Consider the following 18,521-nt stretch of genomic DNA (forward strand, 5'->3'; position numbering starts at 1 on the left):
CTCTCTTTCCCCCCCCCACCATTCCCTTTCTGTGGAGAAAGAGTTTTTTATTATTAAATAATTTCTCCAGCCACCCACTTACATCCTCAATTTTCTTGTTGAGCTTCCTTCCTTTCCCAAACTTCAGATGTATACCAGCAAACATTACTTTGCACCAAAGAGTACTACTGGAGTTTGTGAGAATTTCAAGTAAGGACAGGATTGGGCTCTGCTATGACATCTCCATGGCCAAATAAATAGTGACCTTTTCCTGTGTAGGCTCAACATACCAAGAATTGCCATCTAAGTGAGGTACCAGAGGACTGCTGGCACCTGTGGAACAATACTCAAGCATAAGTCACTACCTTCAACAAAAGAGGGGAGAAAATTGGGTGGAGGGGAAAGATTAGTTACAAAATGGTTGGGCCTCAGCTGGAGTATTGTGGACAATTCTAGGCACCACACTTCAGGATAGATGTAAAGGCCTTAGAAAGGGTACAGAGGAGGTTTACCAGGATGTTGCTGGGGATGAGGGACTTCAATTATGAGGAGAGGTTAAGAGGTGACATAGAGGTTTTCAAGATGATGAGAGATTTTGATAGAGTAGATAGTGAAAAATTATTCCCTCTGGCGAGTGAGTCAATAACCAAAGGTCATAGATTCAAAATTATTGACAAAAGAGCGAAAGGGGAGATGAGGAGAATGTTTTTAACTCAGAGAGTTGTCGGGATCTGGAATACTCTACCTGAAAAGGTGGTGGAAGCTGATTCCGTAAATAATTTTAAAAGGGAGTTGGACGGGTACTGGAGGATGAGGAACTTACAGAGTTACGGACAAAAAGCGGGGGTGTGGGACTGAGCACGACTGCTCTTTCAGAGAGCCAGGACGGGCCGAATGGCCTCCTTCTGTGCTGTAAGTTTCTATGAATCTATGAAAATACAAAGTTCAGAAAATCTGTCAGCGAATCAAACTTGTAGAAAATCATGAATTTTAATTTCTACAGAATTAAAAAAAACATCTGAAATTGTATATTGAGTAATGTAATGATGTGTTAAAATCATAAATTCAGAAGCAAGAGACAAATCAGACAACTTCATTCTAACAAATAAACAAATCTTTTATTCCTACAGCCCAATATGATGATGTCAATGGACACAGCAAGTTGGTCATTGAAAAGGTATCGAAGGATGACTCGGGCACATATGTTTGCACAGCAGGAAATAGAGTGGGATCCATCAAGGCCATTGGATTTGTATATGTCAAAGGTGAATTAGACCTCTATATTCCTTTATTTTGTTTGCACAAGTCAGCCTTTTAGTATAAGCACAGCTCACTAATTTAAGTCCTGTTCATCGCAATGGAATTTGTTTTAGCAACATTTACAGAATAGGAAGGTGAATTGCTAGCCTGAACCAGTTGGCTTAAATATTGAAATGAATATGGAAAATGGTGGAGTTACACAGCAGAGATCTATTAGCATCTGTAAAGAGAAAAGGTGATTAAAGTTTCAGGTGTATACCAGGTTCTGAAAAATGGTCCATCTGAGTCACCAGGTGCCCACCAAGATCAAAGCATGAGCACTCTTGTGACTCCTGCATTTGTGAATGGCTCATTCTGCAACAGATATATGGAAAAGACCAACTAGTTCATCTAGCCTGTCCCATAACACTGATAGCTCAGTACAATTGATGCAAGATTACACCATTGCCAAAAAGTTAAAAGGGGCCACATAATGGAATTGTCATTAATTATTGCACAAATATGAAAGCATTTTTAATTAGTGCAGAAAGCCAGGCTGAGTTGGCAGGGCTATGTTTTCTTTTTCAACATGAAGCTTTACTGACATTCTCAGCATTGATTCTTTGATAATTTTATATAAATGGCATATACATCTTAGGGATACATGTTCAACTTGCCACTTCCAATGAGAACACTCGTCCATTGCAACCACTTTTGGAAATTTGAGCATCAGCTGTGCTTGATTTTTTGGCCATTTAAATTGTTGGTTAGGAAATCGTAAATGGACACAGCTATTTGGTAATTGAAAAGGTATTGAAGGATGACTCCTTCTCTAACGGGGTGCTGATGCAGTAGCGCCGGGACGAGGCAAATCCAGCGCCGCAAGCCAAATCCGCCCCCCCCCCTCATAGCGCCACAGCTAACGGTTACCGCCGGGGACTTCAACGGCAGACAGATCGTGACGTCAGTGAGTGGGCAAGACTCACTGGGCGCCCAATTTGCCAAATTAATTTTCGCCCCCTGCTTAGCGCCTCGGGCCGACAGGAGAGGCGGCGTCAAGCAGGTGGATGCCAGCTCCAGGGGCGCTACTTAAAGGGGACTGTGATATACTTGAACATGTTAGCATCGAGAGAGAGGGGGTACTAGCGGTTTTAGCAGGCTTAAAAGTGGATAAATCCCCAGGCCCAGACGAGATGTATCCCAGGCTGCTGTGTGAGGCAAAGGAGGAGATTGCAGGGGCTCTGACACAAATTTTCAAAACCTCTCTGGCCACAGGGGATGTGCCAGAGGACTGGAGAACAGCTAACGTAGTACCATTATTCAAGAAGGGTAGTAGGGATAAACCAGGGAATTACAGGCCAGTGAGTCTAACATCAGTGGTAGGGAAATTCTGAGGGACAGAATTAGTCTCCACTTGGAGAGGCAAGGATTAATCAGGGATAGTCAGCATGGCTTTGTCAAGGGAAGATCATGTCTGACCAATTTGATTGAATTTTTCGAGGGGGTGACTAGGTGCGTGGGTAAGGGTAGTGCAGTGGATGTGGTATACATGGATTTCAGTAAGGCTTTCGATAAAGTCCCGCACAGGAGACTGGTCAAGAAGGTAAGAGCCCATGGGATCCAGGGTGCCTTGGCACATTGGATCCAAAACTGGCTTAGTGGCAGAAGGCAGAGGGTGATGGTCGAAGGTTGTTTTTGTGACTGGAAGCCTGTGTCCAGTGGGGTACCGCAGGGATCAGTGCTGGGTCCCTTGCTGTTTGTGGTCTACATTAATGATTTGGATGTGAATGTAAAAGGTATGATCAGTAAGTTCGCAGATGACACGAAAATTGGTGGGGTGGTAAATAGCGAGGAGGGTAGCCTCAGTCTGCAGGACGATATAGATGGGTTGGTCAGATGGGCAGAACAGTGGCTAATGGAATTTAACCCTGAAAAGTGTGAGGTGATGCATTTTGGAGGGACTAACAAGGCAAGGGAATACACAATGAATGGTAAGACCCTAGGAAAGACAGAGGATCAGAGGGACCTTGGTGTGCATGTACATAGATCCCTGAAGGCAGCAGAACAGGTGGATAAGGTGGTTAAAGAGGCATATGGGATACTTGCCTTCATTAGCCGAGGCATAGAATATAAGAGCAGGGAGGTTATGATGGAGCTGTACAAAACGCTGGTTAGGCCACAGCTGGAATACTGTGTGCAGTTCTGGTCGCCACACTATAGGAAGGATGTGATTGCTTTGGAAAGGGTGCAGAGGAGATTCACCAGGATGTTACCTGGGCTGGAGCGCTTCAGCTATGAAGAAAGACTGGACAGGCTGGGGTTGTTTTCCTTGGAGCAGAGAAGGCTGAGAGGGGACCTGATTGAGGTGTACAAAATTATGAGGGGCATAGATAGGGTAGATAGAAAGGAACTTTTTCCCTTCGTAGAGGGGTCAATAACAAGGGGGCATAGATTCAAGGTAAGGGGCAGGAGGTTTAGAGGGGATTTGAGGAAGAACTTTTTCACCCAGAGGGTGGTTGGAATCTGGAACTCACTGCCTGAAAGGATGGTAGAGGCAGGAACCCTCACAACATTCAAGAAGCATTTGGATGAGCACTTGAAATGCCATAGCATACAAGGCTACGGACCAAATGCTGGAAAATGGGATTAGATTAGACAGGGCTTGATGGCCGGCGCGGACGTGATGGGCCGAAGGGCCTCTTTCTGTGCTGTATCTATATATATAAAGCGGCTCTTCTGTCTGTCTGTCCGCCTGGTCTCTATACGTTTGGAAGTTACAGAGCGTACCGACGCGCGCGTCGCCTCAAAAGAAAGCTTGCGATTCCGGACCGGTCATAGGCGTATTTACGTTTCGGTCGGACAAAAATTCCGCCCGCGGTATCCCAAAAACGTTCAGCGTTCCGCTCATTAGCATCTCATTAGCGACCGTGTGACGTCGAGGTCTTCCTACAGTTGAGTGTCGAGTGACTCGACGATTGACCAATCCTACGCTTCGGTGACCTGACCGGTCGACCAATCGGTGCGTGTGTGGGCGGGCCTTATCCTTCTGAACCAAGGTGAGTAGCCGCCATCTTGATTTTTCACAATTTTTTCCCCCACACTTTCTCTGTGTTAGGGAACTAAGGTAAATATTTTAATGATGTGTTAGGGAATTAAATAACAATTTAATGGGGGGGGGAGAGCCTCGGGAAATCGCGGGGGGGGGAGAGCCTCGGGAAATCGCGGAGGGGTGGGGGAGAGCCTCGGGAAATCGCAGGGGGGGGGAGAGCCTCGGGAAATCGCGGGGGCGGGCGAGCCTCTGGAAATCGCGGGGCGCTCGCGCCGGCCGCACTGCGCCGGCCGCACTGACCGCGCATGCGCCGCCCGCGAGAGCCCGCTCCTGGCGCCGGCCGCCGCTCAGCATTCCCACTCTGGCAACGGCACCGGACCTCAGGTAGGCAGGGGGAGGGGCCGGAGAGAGGGACAGAGGGGAGCGGGGGAGGGACACAGACAGGGGAGGGGTGGGGGTAGGGGAGGGAGGGAGGGAGACGGGAGGGGAGGGAGGGAGGGGAGCGGGTGGGCGAGGGGAGGGAGGGAGGGAGGGAGGGATAGGACAGGGAGAGGACATGACCGGGAGAGGGGGTGGACACAGGGGCAGGGAGACCAAGCGCCCCAAAATTGCCCTCGCGCCCCAAAATTGCCCTCGCGCCCCAAAATTGCCCTCGCGCCCCAAAATTGCCCTCGCAACGCGGGGCTCCCCAGCTAGTAACTCTATGGATCAGTCGCAGCTGTCAGGTTAGTGCTGTTTCACGGCTTCCTTGTCAGTTTGAGATTGAATTTGAAACTGTTGCACAGTCAGTTTAGTTTCAGGATTGTTGTGGCAACTGAAAATTAGTTACATTTATTCTGACAACATATGTGCTACATTTGGTTACATTAATGGGGGCTGTACTGACAGTTGACCTCGCCCTCCAGGATCTGCAGCGGAGTGAGCGGAGGCAGCAAGAAAGATTGGAACATGTGGCCAGAGGGAGGAGGAGGGCCATCAGTGCTGTCAACAGGAGGCCTTACCCTCTGAGGGTATTCCGACAGCACTTCTCCTACCTTCAATGAAGCGAGGAGCAGTGTATTAGACGGCGCTGCATCACCAAGATGGTGGTCACAGAACTGTGCCACCTCCTCCAAACAGACCTCCAGCCTCACACCAGGATGACTTAAACCCTAGATCCCTTTTGTTCACCATATGCCCATCATGCCATCCCTCTGTCATGCCATATCACAGCGTCCTCCAGGGCGCAAAGTTGAAATGAGAGAGCCCACAAAATATTGCAAACTCCATGAATAAATTTATGCATAAACATATCACTCATATCACAATCATTCCAACAACTAATGACCCTTGCGCCTGCCATAATTGAATAGCTGTCATTGTGTGCAAGGCGTGAGATGTGGGTGTGAGTGTTGGTAGGTAGAGATTGCTGGTGGGTGAGCGCTGGGGGTCTGGTGCTTTGGGCAGAGTGTGAAGCTTGTGGTACAGATGGTGGTATGTAGCATTTGGTGAAGCATTCAATCACCCTGACCACCCGACTGAGGTGGATCTGTCATGAGCACACCTGCTTCAGTCCTCCAGCTCCTTCTCCTTGTGCTTCTCTTTGCTGAGGCAGCTGCAAAACCAGCAATGCTGAGAATGAGGTGCTGCAGTATTAATGAACCTCCCCTTTAAGTACTGGGAAAAGCCTGAGGTGATGATTGACATAAGAAAACTACTAGGCAATTGGTCTAAGTGTTAAACAAAGCTTTAATCAACTGTTTTACAACATGGAGGTCTAGTTGTGTCCTTCACTAGTTCCTGTTAAGAATGTCCTGCGCAAGCTGGGCCCGTGCCCGAGTATTTATACTCTCCCTGGACAGCACCGCCCGCAGGCCGCTCAGTATTATTTCATAAGTCTTTCATGAATGACTGATTCATGTCAATGATGACTTGAGATTAGACTGCACCCAATATTGGTCAGCACTCTGAGTTTAACGCCACTGAGCTAGGCCATTAGCGCTTGATTTAGTGCCCCAATCCTTTATTTCAGGAATGAGACTGAATTTTGTGTGCCGTCTGAATCATTAGTGCCTGGCGCTACATCTCAAACTTTCTAAAGTTAGCGCCCATTACCGGGCTATAATGAATTTGTTCCCTGTTGTTTTTATAAGGAAAAATGTACAGAAAATTACCATGTCTCAGGTAATTTGGGTTATCAATTCTGCATGTGACGCTTTGATCTCATGGTCTGACATTCAGGCATAAGTTAACATCATTATTTATTTATATTTGTTGAATATTAAGCACTGATTGCCATCTCCACAGAGCCTCCGATCTTTGATGGTGACTTCAATCCAAACCGCATCGAGCCTCTTGGAGGCAATGCTATCCTAAACTGTGAGGTCCGAGGTGATCCACCCCCCACTATCCAGTGGAGTAAAAAAGGAATCCATATTCAGATCACTAACAGGATCCGCCTGCTCCACAATGGTTCACTGGCCATCTACGGCACAGTGGTAAGTCAGGCAATAGATAGTTGGAAGACTGAAAAAGTAGATTTATTGGATAGAGGTCAGATAACGATCTCCAAACTAATACCCATGCAAGACATTATGATACTGATTATAAACAGGATGTTGTGAGAATTAATGTAATTTTGGAAAACAACCCACTAAAATAAACCACTTTTGCTTAAATTTGTAATCACAATTTTTACTGCCAAACTCTATTAGGATGCACAGTCAATATAATAATTATTTAGACGCAGGTTTGCTATTTCACTTAAAAACAATAAGGTTTATTTTCTACCGAACCCATTTTATGCCTGCATGAGTGGTGTGCCTTTTGAACTTGCAGGAATTTAAAAGTCGTAATTGTGCCCTGTTTTTGAGTAAATGTTTTTATTTATTGACTGACTTTGACCCTCCATCATAGTCTAAGATATTAAAGTTGCATTTATATAGCACCTTATTATGTCCCTCAGCAATGTAGTTACTGTTAGTATTCCTCCAATGTCCTAGTTAAAAAAAAGTTATAAAAAATCTTAATTTGTTACGCTGATAGATTTAGATGAGGAAAGATGGGAGTAGGCTGGAGTGGAGCATAAACGCTGGCATGGACTGGTTGGGCAGAATGGCCTGTTTCTGTGCCGTATATCCTATGTAATTTAAAAAAAAATGAAATGTCTGCTTCAAAGGACACCAGTCTTTTTGGATATCCTTGTCTCCAGAGCTGCTCCAGTAACATAGAATCGTAGAAACTTACGGCACAGAAGGAGGCCATTCGACCCATCATATCTGTGCCGGCTGAAAAAGAGCTATCCAGCCTCATAGAGTCATAGAGTCATAGAGTTATACAGCACAGAAAGAGGCCCTTCGGCACATCGTGTCTGCGCCGTCCATCAAGCCCTGTCCAATCTAATCCCATTTTCCAGCATTTGGTCCATAGCCTTGTATGCAATGGCATTTCAAGTGCTCATCCAAATGCTTCTTGAATGTTGTGAGGGTTCCTGCCTCTACCACCCTTTCAGGCAGTGAGTTCCAGACTCCAACCACCCTCTGGGTGAAAAAGTTCCTCCTCAAATCCCCTCTAAACCTCCTGCCCCTTACCTTGAATCTATGCCCCCTTGTTATTGACCCCCCTACTAAGGGGAAAAGTTCCTCTTTATCTACCCTATCTATGCCCCTCATCATTTTGCACACCTCAATCAGGTCCCCCCTCAGCCTTCTTTGCTCCAAGGAAAACAACCCCAGCCTGTTTAGTCTTTCTTCATAGCTGAGGCGCTCCATCCCAGGTAACATCCTGGTGAATCTTCTCTGCACCCTCTCCAAAGCAATCACATCCTTCCTATAGTGAGGCGACCAGAACTGCACACAGTACTCCAGCTGTGGCCTTACCAGCGTTTTGTACAGCTCCATCATAACCTCCCTGCTCTTATATTCTATGCCTCGGCTAATGAAGGCAAGTATCCCATATGCCTTTTTAACCACCTTATCCACCTGTTCCGCTGCCTTCAGGGATCTATGTACATGTACACCAAGGTCCCTCTGACCCTCTGTACTTCCTAGGGTCCTACCACTCATTGTGTATTCCCTTGCCTTATTTGTCCGTCCAAAATGCATCACCTCGCACTTTTCAGGGTTAAATTCCATTTGCCACTTTTCCGCCCATCTGACCAACCTGTTTATATCATCCTGTAGCCTGAGGCTTTCCTCCTCGCAATTTACCACCCCACCAATTTTCGTGTCATCTGCGAACTTACTGATCATACCTTTTACATTCTCATCCAAATCATTTATGTAGATCACAAACAGCAAGGGACCCAGCACCGATCCCTGAGGTACCCCACTGGACACAGGCTTCCAGTCACAAAAGCAACCTTCGACCATCACCCTCTGCCTCCTGCCACTCAGCCAGTTTAGGATCCAACGTGCCAAGGCACCCTGGATCCCATGGGCTCTTACCTTCTTGACCAGTCTCCTATGCGGGACTTTGTCAAAAGCCTTACTGAAGTCCATGTATACCACATCCACAGCATTTCCCTCATCCACACACCTAGTCACCCCCTCGAAAAATTCAATCAGATTGGTCAGACATGATTTACCCTTGACAAAGCCATGCTGACTATCCCCGATTAATCCTTGCCTCTCCAAGTGGAGACTAATTTTGTCCCTCAGAATTTTTTCCAATAATTTCCCTACCACAGATGTTAGGCTCACTGGCCTGTAATTCCCTGGTTTATCCCTGCCACCCTTCTTGAATAATGGTACTACGTTAGCTGTTCTCCAGTCCTCTGGTACATCCCCTGTGGCCAGAGAGGTTCTGAAAATTTGTGTCAGAGCCCCTGCACTCTCCTCCTTTGCCTCACACAGCAGCCTGGGATACATCTCGTCCGGGCCTGGGGATTTATCCACTTTTTGGCCTGCTAAAACCGCTAGTACCTCCTCCCTCTCGATGCTAATATGTTCAAGTATATCACAGTCCCCTTGCCCGATTTCTATGTCTACATTGTCTTTCTCCATAGTGAACACAGATGCAAAAAATTAATTTAAAACCCCGCCTACATCATCTGGCTCTACACACAGATTGCCACTTTGGTCCCTAATGGGCCCTACCCTTTCCCTGGTTATCCTCTTGCCCTTAATATACTTATAAAACATCTTAGGATTTTCCTTTATTTTGCTCGCCAGTGTTATTTCATGGCCCCCCCTCGCTCTCCTAATTTCTTTTTTAAGTATGCCCCTGCACTTTTTATACTCCTCTAGGGCTTCCTCCGTCTTTAGTCTTTTGTAACTGCCAAAAGCCCCCCTTTTTTTCCTAATGCATTTTTGTATATCCCTTGTCATCCAAGGTTCCCTTTGCTTGTTGGTTCCCCCCCCTTGACCTTTACGGGAACATGTTGGCGTTGTACTCTCTCTATTTCCCTTCTGAAAGTCTCCCACTGCTTTGATGTGGATTTTCCTATAAGTAGCTGCTCCCAGTCCACTTTGGCCAGATCCTGCCTTATCATATTAAAATCAGCCTTCCCCCAATTTAGAACCCTTATTTCCGGGCCGTCTTTGTCTTTTTCCATGACCACCTTAAATCTCACCGAATTATGGTCACTGTCGCCAAAATGCTCTCCTACTGACACTTCCACCACTTGCCCGGCTACATTCCCTAGAATTAGGTCCAGTACCGCCCCCTCTCTTGTAGGACTTTCTACATGTTGGCTCAAAAAGCTCTCCTGGATGCACTTTAAGAATTCTGCACCCTCTAAGCCTTTCACACTCTGACTATCCCAATTAATATTGGGGAAGTTGAAACCCCCCACTATTATTACCCTATTATTTTAGCACTTCTCTGAGATTTGCCTACATATCTGTTCCTCTATCTCCCCCTGACTGTTTGGGGGCCTATAGTACACTCCCAGCAAAGTGCTTGCCCCCTTTTTGTTTTTAAGTTCTACCCATATGGCCTCATTAGAGGAACCCGCTAATATATCATCCCTCCTTACAGCAGTAATTGACTCCTTAATTAATATTGTAACACCCCCTCCCCTTTTACACCCCCCTCTGTCTCGCCTGAAGATTCTATACCCCGGAATATTGAGCTGCCAGTCCTGACCCTCCCTCAACCATGTCTCCGTGATAGCAACAATATCGTACTCCCATGTGTTCAACAACAACTTCAGTTCATCCACCTTATTTGCAAGACTCCTTGCATTAAAATAAATGCCTTCCAGCCTTGCCATATTCCCTTTTGCCTTCGCATATTTGCTCTGCCTTCCCAGCTGACTTGTTTTTTCCTCCGTATTTGGCTGTAAATCACCCCCTACTATAGCTCCACTCTGTATCCCATCCCCCTGCCAAGTTAGTTTAAACCCCCCCCAACAGTGCTAGCAAACCTCCCCGCAAGGATATTGGTCCCCCTCTGGTTCAGGTGTAAACCGTCCGACTTGTACAAGTCCCACCTTTCCCAGAAGCAGACCCAGTGATCCAGGAAACTAAAGCCCTCCCTCCTGCACCATCCCTTTAGCCACGCATTCATCTGTTCTATCTTCCTATTCCTATACTCACTAGCACGTGGCACCGGGAGTAATCCAGAGATTACAACCTTTGAGGTCCTGCTCTTTAATCTTCTACCTAGCTCCCTAAATTCTTGCTGCAGGACCTCATCCCTCTTTTTACCTATGTCGTTGGTACCAATGTGGACCACGACCTCTGGCTGTTCGCCCTCCCCCTCCAGAATGCCCTGCAGCTGCTCAGTGACATCCTTGACCCTGGCACCAGGGAGGCAACAAACCATCCTGGATTCACGTCTACGGCCACAGAAACGCCTATCTGTTCCCCTTACTATAGAATCCCCTACCACTATTGCTCTCCCACTCCCAGCCTAATCCCACTTTCCAGCTCTTGGTCCGTAGCCCTGTAAGTTAAAGCACTTCCAAGTGCATATCCAAGTACTTTTTAAATGTGATGAGGGTCTCTGCCTCTACCACCCTTTCAGGCAGTGAGCTCCAGACCCCCACCACCTTCTGGGTGAAAAAAGTTCTCCTCAACGCCCCTCTAATCCTCCTACCAATTACTTTAAATCTATGTCCCCGATTATTAACCTCTCTGCTAGGGAAAATAGGTCCTTTCTATCCACTCTATCGAGGGCTCATAATTTTATACACCTCAATTAAGTCTCCCCTCAGCCTCCTCTGTTCCAAAGAAAACAACCCCAACTTATCCAATTTCTCCTCATAGCTAAAATTCTCCAGTCCAGGCAAATCCTCATAAATCTCCTCTGTACCCTCTCTAGTGCAACCCCATCTTTCCTGTAATGTGGTGACCAGAACTGTACACAGTATTCTAGCTGTGGCCTAACTAGTGCTTTATACAGTTCAAGCATAACCTCCCTGCGTTTATATTCTATGTCTTGGCTAATAAAGGCAAGTATCCCGCCTGCCTTCTTAACCACCTTATCTACCTGTCCTGCTACCTTCAGGGATCTGTGGAAATGCACTCCAAGGTTTCTCTGGTCCTCTACACTTCTCAGTATCCTACCATTTACAGTGTATTCCCTTGCTTGTTAGCCCTCCCCAAATGCATTACCTCACACTTCTCTGGATTGAATTCTATTTGCCACTTTTCTGCCCACCTGACCAGTCCATTGATATCTTCCTGCAGTCTATAGCTTTCTTCCTCACTATTAAACATAAGGCCAAGTTTTGCATCTCCTGCAAACTTCTTAATCATGCCCCTACATTGAAGTCTAAATCATTGATGTTTACCACAAAAAGCAAGGGTCCATTACTGAGCCCTGTGGAACCCCACTGGAAACAGCTTTCCAGTCACAAAAACATCCATCAACCATTACCCTTTGCTTCCTGCCACTGAGCTAATTTTGGATCCAACTTGCCACTTTCCCTTGGATCCCATGAGCTTTTACTTTTCTGACCAGTTTGCCATGTGGGACCTTGTCAAAAGCCTTGCTAAAATCCATGTAGACTACATCAAACGCACTACCCTCATCAACTCTCCTTGTTACCTCCTCAAAAAAGCCAATCAAGTTAGTCAGACACAACCTTTCCTTAACAAATCCATGCTGACCGTCCTTGATTAATCCGTGCCTTTCTAAATTACGATTAATACTGTCCCTCAGAATTTTTTTCCAACAATTTGTCCACCACCAAGATTAGGCTGACTGGCCTGTAATTACTCGGTCTATCCCTTTGTCCCTTTGTAAACAATAGTACAACGTTAACAGTCTTCTAGTCCTCCGGCACCACACCTGTAGCCAGAGAGGATTGAAAAATGATGGTCAAAGCCTCCGCTATTTCCTCTCTTGCTTCTCTTAACAGCCTGGGATACATTTCATCTGGGCCTGCCGATTTATCTACTTTTAAAGATGCTAAACCGCTTAATACTTCCTCTTTCACTGTTTATCTCATCTAATATTTCACACTCCTCCTCCTTAACTACAATGTTTGCATCGTCCCTCTCTTTTGTGAAGACAGACGCAAACTATTCGTTAAGAACCATACCCACGTCTTCCGCCTCCACACACAGGTTACCTTTTTGGTCTCTAATAGGCCCTACTCTTTCTTGTGGATGGAGAGAGGTCAAATGTATCCATGATTGGCTCTAGTCATTTCAATGGGAACTGTAACTTTGAGCTATTGTGCAAGCTGATTTGGGACCATTGGATACCCAGCAAAACACATGACTGGCAAAGTCTGCAGCATATACAGCATAACGTGTTTTCACAAGGTTGGCCGGCTCCAGAATAGCCTTCACCAAAATGAATGAAGCTGGTTTGAGATGAAGGTGCATCTTTCCCATCAGTGGCATCACAGAAACTTCTCTCAAGGGAAATGACGGATTTCCATTGAGGCAGTAAATTAGATTTTTTGGTAAAATGATGCCAAGCATTTGAAAATAAACATAGCAGGAACCATTTCACCAGAACATAGTTCCCCTAGAGTGTGTTTAGCCAGCAAACAACCAAGTTAGTTGGCATGGGTTACATAATAAAGTTATTCTTTATAAGGATAGTTAATCTATTGTGTCTAATATCAGTGCGATTAGATTCACGTTAAGATCTGGAGGGTTTGTGTAAGAAAAGTAAAACTATGCAGGTCTGAATGTATTCATAAATGTGAACTCACTCTGGTTTATAATTGTCTGTTCCATCTCTAGAATGAAGATGCAGGCGACTATAAGTGTATTGCTACAAATGATGCTGGTGTGGTTGAAGGCAGTGTGACCCTGACTCTGCAGAGTAAGTAATTTGTACATTAAAATACTCATAACCCTAAAGAAAACAGAATTATCTGCCCATTGTGAATAAAATGTTGTTGTAACTGGAAGTCTGTAATATTTCATTTAAAAGCACTTCACTAACTAGGGATGGTCAATCTTAAATCGATCTGAATCATAGTGGACAAATCTCAGTCAATCCAGGATTAATCCCATTGGATTTGAGACATTCCTACCTGCTCCCAAAACCTTCATGTATTTCCCCTTCATTGCAAGTCTTTGAAGGTTGGTTTACATTCACACAACAAACTTCTCTATGTTCAACAAAATACATTGTTTTCTTGCAGACTTTTTCCAGACTTTTTCCAAACGACTCTGAAGATTTTTTTCTCAACCCTGTTACAGAAATGCCCAGAGCTTATCGTGGATTGCCATCAAGCCCCTCATGTCCCTGTGCATTGAACCAATGCTCAAGTCTCCTATGGATTCATCCATGCCTCTGGATGTACCTCTGAATCAATATTCAATGTAGCGCTACCCAGTGGTTAAAGCATATAATTGCATACTTACAAGTCAATATACACAGGGCTTTTCCATTATAAATGTGGACACAGGAATTTAAAATCGGATATTGACATAAAAGTGTGACCAAAAACATGACAACAGGCAGTAAGGTTCTGTAAGGCAGATGTGCACACAGACATAAGATTCTAAATAAGATACTGTAGCATAGCTCATATTAAATCAAAAGATATACAGTCGTCTCTGTTACCTGTCTGTTTTGTGTACATGTTGGTGGTTTAGTCTCTCGTTTTTTTTGGTCTTTTGTCTTCGGATTTTGTGTATGTTCTGTTCTGTTTTTTGTATTTCTTGTTTTGACATTTCTCCATGTCTTTCTTTTCCTGCTTCTTGCTTTTGAATAACAATGTCGGGACTGGGGCCACAAGAGGCAGCAAAGATAAAGCAATCAGTGGGCTGGCAGGGAAACAACTGTTTAGGGGCTCAGGAGGAACGATGAGCTAGTGTCTGAGACCTGAGGAGGAACGGTGAGCTAGTGTCTGAGACCTGAGGAGGAACGGTGAGCTAGTGTCTGAGACCTGAGGAGGAACGGTGAGCTCGTGTCTGAGACCTGAGGAGGAACAGTGAGCTAGTGTCTGAGACCTGAGGAGGAACAGTGAGCTAGTGTCTGAGACCTGAGGAGGAACAGTGAGCTAGTGTCTGAGACCTGAGGAGGAACGGTGAGCTAGTGTCTGAGACCTGAGGAGGAACAGTGAGTTAGTGTCTGAGACCTGAGGAGGAACGGTGAGCTAGTGTCTGAGACCTGAGGAGGAACAGTGAGCTAGTGTCTGAGACCTGAGGAGGAACAGTGAGCTAGTGTCTGAGACCTGAGGAGGAACAGTGAGTTAGTGTCTGAGACCTGAGGAGGAACAGTGAGCTAGTGTCTGAGACCTGAGGAGGAACAGTGAGCTAGTGTCTGAGACCTGAGGAGGAACAGTGAGCTTGTGTCTGAGACCTGAGGAGGAACGGTGAGCTAGTGTCTGAGACCTGAGGAGGAACAGTGAGCTAGTGTCTGAGACCTGAGGAGGAACAGTGAGCTTGTGTCTGAGACCTGAGGAGGAACAGTGAGCTAGTGTCTGAGACCTGAGGAGGAACGGTGAGCTAGTGTCTGAGACCTGAGGAGGAACAGTGAGCTAGTGTCTGAGACCTGAGGAGGAACGGTGAGCTTGTGTCTGAGACCTGAGGAGGAACAGTGAGCTAGTGTCTGAGACCTGAGGAGGAACAGTGAGCTAGTGTCTGAGACCTGAGGAGGAACGGTGAGCTCGTGTCTGAGACCTGAGGAGGAACAGTGAGTTAGTGTCTGAGACCTGAGGAGGAACGGTGAGCTCGTGTCTGAGACCTGAGGAGGAACAGTGAGCTAGTGTCTGAGACCTGAGGAGGAACAGTGAGCTCGTGTCTGAGACCTGAGGAGGAACAGTGAGCTTGTGTCTGAGACCTGAGGAGGAACAGTGAGCTAGTGTCTGAGACCTGAGGAGGAACAGTGAGCTTGTGTCTGAGACCTGAGGAGGAACAGTGAGCTCGTGTCTGAGACCTGAGGAGGAACAGTGAGCTTGTGTCTGAGACCTGAGGAGGAACAGTGAGCTCGTGTCTGAGACCTGAGGAGGAACAGTGAGCTTGTGTCTGAGACCTGAGGAGGAACAGTGAGCTCGTGTCTGAGACCTGATAGCCTCAGCCCAAATTTCAAAGGAAGTCCCATTCCTCCAGACAAAGGCAGTCTGTAACAATTTGTTCCTATAAAGTATACAAGTAACAATAAAAATATTTCTCTCACTCCAGATGAAAGGCAACCAAGATGACAGAGACACTCCGGCTGCAAAATGGTGGGGGAATGGAGGGCTTGCTCCATTGTACCACCCGGTGGCCAGAGCTTGCAACTGCATGCAGACTCAAACCAGTTTTTTCAATATATTTGTCCATGACAGGTTCTTGCATTACACCTGTGTTGAGCTAGACATTGGAAATCCTAGTAGAGCACCACCTACAGGCGTTATGGAGAGTAGTTACAGGCAAGTGTACCAGGTAGGTGTGGACACATTTAACATGGGAAAGTCCATGGGTAGATATTTACATAGGACTTTTCAATTGAAGGCGCAATAGATATATGATAATACATACTAGTCGATCTCCCGAGGTGTTGCATGCAGTAACTCGGAGAATATGGTCTTCATTTGTCTTCATGTTGCTGTTTGTCTCTTCTGTCTGTCCTCTTCCCACTTCCAGATTTAAGGCGATTGGCAAAAGAACCAAAGGTGACATGAGGAAAAACTTTTTTATGCAGCGAGTGGTTATGATCTGGAATGCACTGCCTGAAAGGGTGGTAGAGGCAGATTCAATCGTGGCTTTCAAAAGGGAATTGGATAAGTACCTGAAGGAAAAATAAATTGCAGGGCTACAGGGAAAGGGCTGCGGTGTGGGACTAGCTGAAGTGCTCTTCCAGAGAGCCGGCACAGGCTCGACGGGCCGAATTGTCCCCTCCTGTGCTGTAACCATTCTATGGTTCTATGATTCTCACTCCTTAGTTCTTTTTGCTACTCTCTCTGTTCTCTACACCCAGAACGAGAGAGAAACAGAAAAGTGGTAAATGATATGGCATGATTTGGCAGGAAAAGATCCACCAATAGCTGCAGGCTTCACTTTGTGTCAGGGTTGTAGGGAAAACATTCCCCTCAACGGTTCCCATCCCATCCCCTGCCCCCAATCAATCGTACTTCCCCCACCACTCTTGATTTCTTCAATAATCCTACCTCTTCCCCTTTGAACTACCAGCTCAATCCCTGTATCCTCCCCCTCCTTGCTCTGCTGTCACTCACCTCATTCTTCACCTTCTGTCCATTCCTCTTCCACCCCTCAATCTGTTTCACCCCTCCCCTACTCCTTCTATTCTCTCTTCCTGCCTGTTTCCCTCAAAAGCTTGGTTTACTTTTAAAATTCAACTTGTTTTCTTAAACTAAATTAGCATGAGGAAAGTTTCTGTCAGTCTTCTCTCTTTTTCTTTGTCTCATAGGTATTAGCAATTAGAATCTCTATTACAGCTGTAAGCACTGAGCATTATAAATGTGGAGATAAGAATTTATAAAGGTGAAAAAATGACGAAATAAAGTTTTGTGGAGAGGAAATGCGTGCAGATGTAAGATTATTAATACGACATAGATAGATTATAGGGACAGCTGGTGGAGGGATGATGGCTCAAATCTTTCATAACATGTTGACTATCCTTAGGGTCAGTCTCAGTAACCAATCCTTGGTTTCCTATTCCACCTTTGTCAGTACTTAGAAAAATAGCAATAACTTATTTCATTATAATCTCGTCCATAGGTTGTATCTTCACATAAGTTTTTGTGACCTAATGGTGCAACATTGACATCATTGTGACCTACACACTGTTCTATATAAATATAGAATACATATTATAGCAGAGCTCTTTTGCACTTCCACCAGATTTCACAGTCATAATAATATTGTTTGAACACATCGTGTTTCATGAATCATTTTGGATTTTTTAATTTTACAATGTGATCCCCAGCAAGACTGTCAAATGCTCCCCTCTGTGAACTCTAGTAAGGCTTTTGGTCAGAAATGGTATCTCTACTATTGTGTTCAAAATGTCTGTCTTTCAACTTCCCCGTGTGCTGTCTCTTTAGTCTCTCCCACACATCTTTCTTCCTCTTTGGCAATTTGCTTGGGTTCACTCCATCACCTCCTCTTACTTTTCCAACATCTGTTCTCTGAAATTGCAGAATCATAGAATAGTACAGCACAGAAGGAGCCCACTTGCTCCGTCGAGTCTGTTCTTTCGAAGAGCAATCCAGTTAGTCCCACGCCCCTGCTCTTTACCCATGTCCCTGCAATTTTTTTCTCAAAATATTTATCCAATTCCCTTTTGAAGGCTATTATTCAACCTGTATCCACCATCAGGCAGTGCATTCCAAATCCTAACTACTTGTTGCATAAGAAGGTTTTCCCTCATGCCGCCTCTGGTTCTTTTGCCAATCACCTTAAATCTGTGCCCTCTGGTTATTGAAGTTGCTATTAACTCGCAACTCTGATACATTTTTTCAACCCTGAAGCTATCTGCAGTAAAGGTCTTGCTCCTTCCCACAGGTTTCTCAATTTAAAAAAAAATGGAAAATAGGTGAGATTGTTCGACCCTGTTTGTCTTATTGTTGGTCTTTTTCCCCTAGGTTCCCCAGTGTTCACAGTTGAACCCATGGATACTGTTGCTGATGCTGGCACCATAGTGATGCTGGACTGTCAAGCAGGTGGAGAGCCACCTCCAACTGTTGAGTGGTCCCGTCAAGGTCGGCCACTAATAGGAAATAACCGGATCACAATCCTATCTAACAACTCGCTGCGGCTTGCTGCTGTGCAGAAGGAGGACACATCGGAATATGAGTGTGTGGCCAGGAATCTCATGGGTTCAGTCCTTGTCAAAATCACCCTGACAGTACAAGGTTTGTGCAGATGCTCTTGAATTATTTCACTAAAAAAAATAAATGTACTGAGAATGATCT

The 18,521-nt window shown here is 45.6% G+C and overlaps 1 protein-coding gene across 1 annotated transcript in view; it reads left to right on the forward strand.

Moving 5' to 3' along the window:
* The window catches only part of hmcn1 (hemicentin 1), a 757,099-nt gene that overhangs the window by 649,656 nt on the left and 88,922 nt on the right, over positions 1–18,521 (forward strand). Inside the window, exons 84-87 of the mRNA XM_085982583.1 lie at positions 1,110–1,244; positions 6,554–6,744; positions 13,393–13,474; positions 18,192–18,461. Coding sequence (XP_085838709.1) covers positions 1,110–1,244; positions 6,554–6,744; positions 13,393–13,474; positions 18,192–18,461 — 678 coding nt within the window. The remainder of the gene's footprint in view (positions 1–1,109; positions 1,245–6,553; positions 6,745–13,392; positions 13,475–18,191; positions 18,462–18,521) is intronic.

Source organism: Somniosus microcephalus, chromosome 3 (genome assembly GCF_052327205.1).
Source record: "Somniosus microcephalus isolate GS21.2 chromosome 3, FLI_Smic_1.0, whole genome shotgun sequence".
In the NCBI taxonomy this organism is placed as follows: Eukaryota; Metazoa; Chordata; class Chondrichthyes; order Squaliformes; family Somniosidae; genus Somniosus; species Somniosus microcephalus.